Source organism: Humulus lupulus, chromosome X (genome assembly GCF_963169125.1).
Source record: "Humulus lupulus chromosome X, drHumLupu1.1, whole genome shotgun sequence".
NCBI classification, from domain to species: Eukaryota; Viridiplantae; Streptophyta; class Magnoliopsida; order Rosales; family Cannabaceae; genus Humulus; species Humulus lupulus.
In genome coordinates, this window is record NC_084802.1 from 126,810,427 (window position 1) to 126,819,282 (window position 8,856).

The 8,856-nt window shown below is 33.3% G+C and overlaps 1 protein-coding gene across 1 annotated transcript; it reads right to left on the reverse strand.

Moving 5' to 3' along the window:
* Positions 1–5,656: 5,656 nt before the first annotated feature.
* Positions 5,657–8,147, reverse strand: LOC133806242 (uncharacterized). The gene is made up of 4 exons (XM_062244367.1): positions 7,784–8,147; positions 7,436–7,513; positions 6,899–7,387; positions 5,657–6,807 (listed from the first exon to the last, which is right to left on the reverse strand). Exons 1-4 carry the CDS (start codon positions 8,145–8,147, stop codon positions 5,657–5,659), a joined length of 2,082 nt encoding a protein of 693 aa, XP_062100351.1.
* Positions 8,148–8,856: the final 709 nt, after the last annotated feature.

Below are 8,856 nucleotides of genomic sequence, written 5' to 3' on the forward strand. Positions count from 1 at the left end.
TTGTTTCCTTTTTGGTGTCTCTAATTGGGGTGTACGGATTTATGAGATTTGGGAAATAATTTTTTATTTTTTTTATTGACATTTACCTGATTTGTTCCTCTTTATTGCAAATATTTTGTTTCATTTTCTTGGTTTTTCATTTTAGGTAACTACCCACTTCTTCTCTTTTTAAACCCCTAACCCATGATCACCTCTATCACTCTCCTTCCATTTTTTTATCTCCTTAGTTTCTCTTTCTCTTTTTGTGTGCTTCTGGTTCTTTGTTTTTTTTATCATCACATGAATGGCTAAGACCAAAAATGCTGGTGGTTCCAGGCGTCCTGCTCGTGCAAAACCCTCGGTTAAAGCTGCAATCAACCCTCCCGCTACTGCAAAACCTTCAGGAAGAACAAGGGGTCAAGCTCGAAAAAAGGTACTCAATCTGAATGAGAAACCATCTCAGTCCGCTTCTCTAACCTCTTCTGCTACTCTGGGTCTGGGTGGTAATGTCCCTTATGAGACCTCCTCATTTGCGCACTCGAGTCCCAAGGCTTCACCTTCAAAAGAGGCTTCTGCATCTCGTTCTGAAGGTTCTGGAGGAGCCAAACCTAGAATTGAGGTCTCCCCACTAGTGTCTTCTCCACCTCCATCTGCATCAGAAAGGCTCTTTGCTCTTCGATATGAACGACGCTCTAAATGTGGTTTGGATGCCTCAACTTCACTGGCTGTTCGTCTCAAAGAAAATCTGCCTTCTGTGACAACCACTGAAAACCACTGAATCTGAGGGTGGGGATAAGAGTGATACAAGTCTCCTTGACTCAGAAGCTGAATTTGATCCCAGTGAGGACTTGAATGCAGAAACTCAACCTGAGGAAGAAGAGACCCCTAATCAAAGTGATCCCTCAGAAGACCGTTCTGTAGCTCCAGAACCTGAAGATGTGTCTCTAGATCCGCCTGTTCAGGACAAGCAGAAGTCTACAGGAAAACGCCCTCTGGAAATTCCTCCCTCTACTCCTATTACTATAAAGGCCCGAAAGTCTAGTAAACTCGAAGATTTTTCTTCACATTCTCATTTTTCTGCTTTAATGACAATGAAGGGCACATGAGTCTTTATGCTACTTGAAAATTCATTGTTGAGAAAAAAAATTGATATTGATGCTCATAGGGTTTATGGGGTTCTAAAAATTATTCGAGAGGGGTTGGATGAAGACTATAGATGGATTTATTAGTTATGTTGATAGGGTGGTAAGAATTTTATGCTAATCTAAATGATGAGTTTCTTGAAAAATATTCTTGCATGTTTGGAAAGTCTATGTTAGAGGTCATTGGTATTATTTTATTGTACAAGATATTGCTGCTGCACTCAGTCTTCCTATAGATGTTGAGTCCACCGAGGTGCATTTTGACAAAGATATGGTTTTGTCCGAAATCATTGGACAAACCGTTACCTGGAATACCCATGATGCTGTCCATTTTGCTCATCTCACCTATCAACCTGTTGCACTAATGAGGTTTGCTCTTTCTAATTGGTTGCCATCTTCCAACATGGTTGCTGTATCCTAAGAATTAGCCTTCTTACTGTTTAAGCTCACAACTGATGCTCCAATTGAATTGGATGACATGATTTTAAACCAGATTGTGGCTTTGCACAAGGGAAATCGTAGGAAGTTAAATTTGCTTTTTCCTAACCTGATCTATAAAGTGTTGTCTTCACAGAAGGAGCTGATCTTGGACACTGAATCTTAAGAGCCTCTTATGCCTGGGATGACTTTCAAACCCTTTGAGAAGTTTGATACTTCTAAGCAGCCTAAAGAAATATCTTTCCCACCTGTGTGTGCTGCTTCTCCTGCAGATTCAGGATAACCTTTGGTAGCTCCAACTTTTCAATCTATTCAGACATAAATTGCCAAGCTTACCACTTCGTTGAGTAAATTGGAGGAGGGCCAAACTTCTATTCAGAAGTTCCTTGCTGCATGATTAGTCAATCTGTCATGTTGAACTTTGTGTTTGGTTTTTCTTTTGGTCCTTTCATTTTTTTTTGTTGCATTTGGTAATTTGATAGACAAAAAAAGGGAGAAAATGTTTATGTTTTTGTTTTATTGTTTATGTGGTTACAACTCTGGACCCTATTTTCAGGGGGAGTTGTGTGTTAAACTTTGTTAAACTTTTTGAAAGTTAATATGCTTGTTTAATTTTGTTTTATGTGTTAGTGATCTTGCTTGCAGGGGGAGTATTTAAATACTCTAATCTTTTTGCTAACACTTAATCTTTTTGCAGGGTTGTTTGTTTTTTAAAATAGGAAAATAAAAAATATTGTTTTTGTCCCTCAGAATGTCAAAGGGGGAGATTGTAAATCCATATTTGGCAATTTAAGATTTGACAAATATTTTTGATCTATTGTGTTATTTTCGGTTTTATAAAGAAAATTATCCTTGATTTTATTTCTTTTAATTTCTTCTTTATTAGGTTTTTATTTTTGGAAAGAACAATATCATTTTAGAGTTTATGTTTCTTTCTAAATTTAACTAATTGATTATCTGTTTTATAGCTAACCAATTATATCTCTAGAAAACTCTCAATTAGCCAAGAATGGTAACTACTCAAGTTAGTCAAATGATGAACTTGACCATGAACAAGTCCATATTCGTACAATTTTGCAACTATAGAATCTCTGTCTGTTCCTAAGATTTCGACTGCATTGATTGTGATTGAAAGTTTATTTTGGAAACTTTCCTTGTGTGTTCTGTGCGTCTAGAAATGTGTAAAGCTGACTTTGGGTGAGTATTCTGTGTATAAATACGAACCAAAGCATCAACCCTAAGGATCTCTTCCACTCCTTAATTTCTTATACTTTTAGAAGAGTATGTTTCTTTTGTAAATGATAGTTGTTTTGCTATTCCTTGGCTAGTCTATGTCCTTGTAATTTCTTATGAGTTAAACAAAATCTCAAAGAGAAGAACGTAAAAAACAAACTTCGGGAGAAGGTTCATCAAGTCTTGCATCGGGAGGAAGCAAGCATTCATCAAGCAATTTGAAGGGAGTTCAAACTTTGGTGTCTTAAAAAGATTCATCCAGCAAAGAAAGAGTACATCAAACTTACAACAAAATCATTAGAGGGAGTCTAAGTTTTGTTTAAGTCAATTACTTTGTACTTGTGAAATTTGACTAATGAATCTTATCTCTGAGTGTGATCCCGTGGACTAGTAGTATCTGAAAAGATATTGACACCTCGTAAAAACTCTGTGTGTCGTATCATTATTCCGTCATTTCTATTTTATTACATTGGTTTGATAATCTGTAGTGACAAGAACTTGATTTGTAGCTACAGAATACTGGTTTGCTGTTACAACTTGTTTGTTCCGCATTTGATTAATTTGGTTAATTAAATAAAAAGTTAGTAATCATAAATTACAGAATTTCTCATCTTTTGTGTCTTGATGAACTGATGAGTGAAAATATATATTGAGCAAGTTGTCATTTGAACCTACTAAAATCATCACCATCTGAATTTTTTTATATATTTGCAGATTGTCATTTTCTGAACCAGTCCAAGGAGATGGGAGTTCAGATAATATGTAACATGCACTTAAATTCTATAAACGAATGGAAGAGGGACGCTAGAGTGTCCAACGCTGTTGACGAGTTTCATGTGGTTTCTACATTTAGGAGATAAAGTAATTAAGAAAAATCTTAATATGCTTGAAGCCTTGGTTAATTTCTACAACAAAAATTCCGATTGTTTTAAATTTGGCGAAACTTATTTGTATTTTGGACTGGAAGACATCCTTTATATCACCGGACTTCCCATTGATGGGATACAAGTATTTATAAAATAATTTTTTTTTTATGAAAATTTATTTGCAAAGAAGAATTATGATAGAATTCTCTAGTTTTTAACTGAAAATACTTTTGCTTGTTTATTTATATATTTGTGCAAGTTGGAATGCAGGTATCTGGAATTGAAAAAAGTGATACTCTTGGTGTAATCCATGAGCATCTACATGTAGGAAGATAAGAGGCTTCCCAATTACTGCACCAAGTTAGTGGAAAAGATGACTACAGTATTAATTTAAAAAAACTAAAAGAAAAGTTTGAGAATGCCCCTCAAGGAATTTCTGATGTTGACTTACAGCCCATAAAGGCATACAATTTATATGTAATAGGAAACGCTATTATTACAAACAATAGCAATACCATTAGTGCAGTGTTTCTACAATGTTTAGATTTGAATAAAATGGGGGGCAGCAGCATTTGCTATACTCAAAAAGGAAGTAAACACGTCAAAGGAAGCTCTTGAAAAAAATGCTGCTCATACAATGAGTGGTTTTAGTTACGTTTTTCAGGTAATGTCTTTTAATTAGTTAGTCATTAATTATTTATATTTCTAATATATTAATGTTCATTGACAACTTATGTGCTTTATTTTAAATTGTAGGTATTTGCATTAGAGCTTTTTGCATGCCTAAGAGACTCACTTGTTCCACCAACCAAGTTTCCACTATTTTTGGGATGGCTAGATTTAGTTTACAAAATAAAAACAAACACTAGAAGTAAAGCTGTAGTTGTAGCTTACAAAGACAAACTTTCCGAGATAAATGATGATGGTGTAAGATTCTTATCCAGTTATATAATTTCACTATTTTACTTTTCTATCAAGATATATAATATCTTTTCTTTGTTATAGGCGGATTGGAATCCTTACACCATCCCAGGACGTGAAGATCTACTACCCACAGCATAAGCTCCACAATTGTGGATTAGGTTTACATACATTCCATGCATTTACTTTCACCACATTTGGTAACACGATCCTTCAAATGGCTATAAACAACTTGGACTGGGGACAGAAGAACTACAAACTCTTGCGTAACTTAGGCTAAAGAAATTGGTAAGTAAGTCCCAGCATAAGGAGAAGGATTGGAGAACTTGTAAACACTACAAAGAACCCAATAAATTGTGGAGGACCAGAAACTTGTTTATTATAAACAAGAATTATCAATTTGAAGGTCAATTGATAAATGATGAGGTTTGTTTGTTTTTTTTTTTTTTCTTAATACAAATTAATTTTCTTTAGTTAAGTGGTTATATTATCTCTAAGACGTATTACTTTGCTTAAAATAATTGGCAGGATGAGGAGGTAGTAGAGGAAGGGGCGAACATTGATGAGGTGGTAGTAGACACTGAGCATGCATATGAGCAAGCAGTTGATAGTGCTACAGCTGGTAGTGCAGCAGAGAGAACTGAGCAAGCAGCTGATAGTGCAGCAGTGGGAACTGATGGTGATCATGCTAGCGCAGCAGTGGGAGCTGATAGTGATTATGTCCATTCTACGTCACCACTACCCACTTATTCAGCTGAATTGAAAAAGAATTCAATTAAAGGGAGGGGGGGTATGGTTCGATTTTTTAAGTTATATAAAATAGGCGAATTTTCTCATCCAACAGTCATGTACGTATATATATACCCAGGAATTGGTTAAATGGGGCACAATTTTTTTTTTCTTCAAAACAAATAATATAATATGCTAAAAAATTGATTAAAATTTTGGAGATTACCTTTTACGAGTAACGAGTAACGAGTATCAAGAAATCTCAAACAATACTTAAAAATAGTACACATTGTCATGAAATTTTAGCATAATAAATCAATTTTTCAGCTTGTACATTTAAAGTTGTCATCAACGAGATTTCATGTTTTGAAAACGATGGATAATAGACTCATTATCAATAGCATCGAACACATACTTCTCAAGATGCACAGTGAGGCTATCATTCAACCATTGATCTCCCATTTTGTTGCGCATTTGATTCTTCACAATGTTCATTGCAGAGAATGCTCTTTCTACCGAAGCTGTTGCAACTGGAAGCGTTAATGCCAATTTAATAAGCAAATAAACCAATGGATATACCTTATCCTTTTTTGTCTCAACTAGTTTCTTAGAAACAACAACCATCCCTTTCAAAGCTGAAAACTTGACATGAGAACGCATATCATCAACATAGGTTTGAAGTTGATATTCTAGTACCTTTATATCCATTGTAGAAAAATCACATGGATAAAGTTGAGCAAGACGGATTAACTTTCCCTTGTTAAAAGTAGAAAATGAATTAGCTGGAGATAAACATACTAAACAAAGTAGAAACTCAGTATTAGCCTCATTAAAATGACTATTTAGCTCTTGTAGTTGTAAATCTATCACTGTATTGAAAAAATCAACACAGAAATAGTGAAAAATTGTTAGCTTTGGAGTCTTGCGTCGTGATTTCCCTTGAGGACAATACATATGATTCATATCAAGAACATCAATATTGAACTTCATACAAAAACTAGAAACTTCTTCTACTAAAGAATCCCAACCATTGTCTCTCATCATTTGTAACTGTTTCTTGCATATTTTGACCAAATCCAATGCATTCACAATATCTTGATCACCTTTTTGTAAGACTTGTGACAACTCATTTGTGATCCCAAGAATATTCTTCACCAAATGCAAGCTAAAGACAAAATCATATGTTTGCACCATTTGCATAATAGATGCTTCATATTTTTGCTCACTATTCAATCTATCATTTGTAATTTCCTCAAGCACATCAATAATAGACGAAAATATGATAGTAAAGCTTACCAAAGCACCAAAGTGTGATCCCCAACGTGTATCACATGGACGCTTAATTCCACTTTCTTGATTTTGGCCTCTTCCACTCAAAAGTTCTCCACCTTTTAAGGCTTCGATGACTTTGAGAGCTTGTTTTTCTCGGAGAATGTCACGACGCTTGGATGAGGCTCCAACAACATTCACCACATTAGACAGTACGGTGAGAAAAGTACCTATTTTTTCATAAAAATATAAATCGTTATATATATAAAAAAATTGTTTATGAAACAAGTATTAGTAGAACATGAATAAAAAAGAAAATACCTATTAAATAATGTTTCTTTGCCACACCCATGAGTGCTAATTGTAGTTGATGAGAAAAACAATGGAAAAAAAAAGCACATTCATTCTCCTTCATGATAATACTTTTCAAACCATTAAACTCTCCACTCATGTTACTAGCTCCATCATACCCTTGACCTCGTAATTTGGATATGCTCAATCCATGCTTTGAAAACAACTTATCAATTGCTATCTTAAGTGAGATCGCAGTGGTATTAGGAGCATGTTCAATACTGATGAATTGCTCAATCACACACCTTCTCTTGTCCACATAACGAAACATTACGACCATTTGTTCCTTTATGGATACATCACGAGATTCATCAATTAAAATAGAAAAAACAACATCTCCCATATCTCTAATAATAACATTAATTGTTTCCATAGCACAAGCATTTACAATGTCCTTTTGAATCTTTGGTGAAGTCAGTTTAAGATTCTCAGAAGCATTTTTTAAAGCAACAACTCTAACTTCCTCGTTATGATCAGCAATAAACGTTAGAACTTAGAGAAAGTTACCTTGATTATTAGACTCTTGGGACTCATCATGACCACGAAATGCAAGACCTTTTCGTACAAGAAGGCGAATACAATCAACTGAAGCAATTAATTGAACACGGTAACTTATTCAATCTTTGATGTTCTTCTTTAAAAAAATGGGTTCAATTTGCTGTTTTCCATCCATTAAAGCTTTACATTTTTTGTAACACTTGTAATGGCTACTATTGTGATTTCTAACATGGGCTTCGAGTAGGCTCATTTTCTTCCAATTTGAAAAACCCTTGCTAACAAATGTGTTGCCACTAGTTTGTTTTCCAATGCTTGATTTAAAAAGATAGCAACACAGAAAAAATCCGGAATTCTTACTTATGCTATATTCAAACCAAGTAGAAAATTGATTAAACCATGCAATGTTGAATCGACGTTCCTTTGCTCCATAGAATTTCTTAGGAAATTTATGACTTCTTGGTTGACAAGGCCATTGCTGTAGATAATGTCTACGAATTTCATCTTGAATATTTGGGTGGTAATTGGAAATTGGTGGTCGCAACCCAGGATCGGTAGGAAGATTAGTCATATCAATTGAACTTGAAGTACAATTTCTTTTTGAATTGTCAAAATCTACTTCAGGAAAATGTGATATGATTGAAACTTTTTGTCTTTTTGAATTGTCTACCTCCACCTCAGAAAAATGCGACACATTTGAAGCTCTTTTATAATATTTTTCCATATCTGTGTCAAATATAATTATAAAATGTCAAATTTATATAATTTATATTCATATGCATGCTATATATGCAAGTACACACATTTATATTAATTAAAAATATCAAATAAATATAGCACAAATTTTTATATATAATTTGTATTCTTATACATACATGCAATCACATATTTATATCAATAAAATTATCAAGTAAATATAGAACAATTTTTTTTTACATAATTTGTATTTATAAATTACACATTTATATTGATGAAAATAACAAATAATTATAGGACAATTTTTTTTTTATGAACAATCACACATACACATACATTTCTTACATAATTTGTATTCATAAATACACATTTATATTGATAAAAATATCAAATAGTTATAGAGAAATAATTTTATTTTTATATAATTACACATACATACCTGAAGAGATATCTCTTCTTCAAGTGATGAGTGAATCCCAATAATTCTTCTACTACAATTTTTTTAGATCATTATAATAATTTAAAATTAACTAAAAAAATAAAATAAAAACTACACTTGTTAAAAACTATAAAAGTTTCAAAGAAGTATTTTTGATAAGCTAAAACCGAATTTTGTGATTATATAGATGAAAATTAGATAAAATTTAACTTAAAAAATAATATGGGACTTTGTAATTCTTTTTATTTTAGTGCTAGAAACATGTTTACATGTAATTAAATATTAGCTATGATTACTT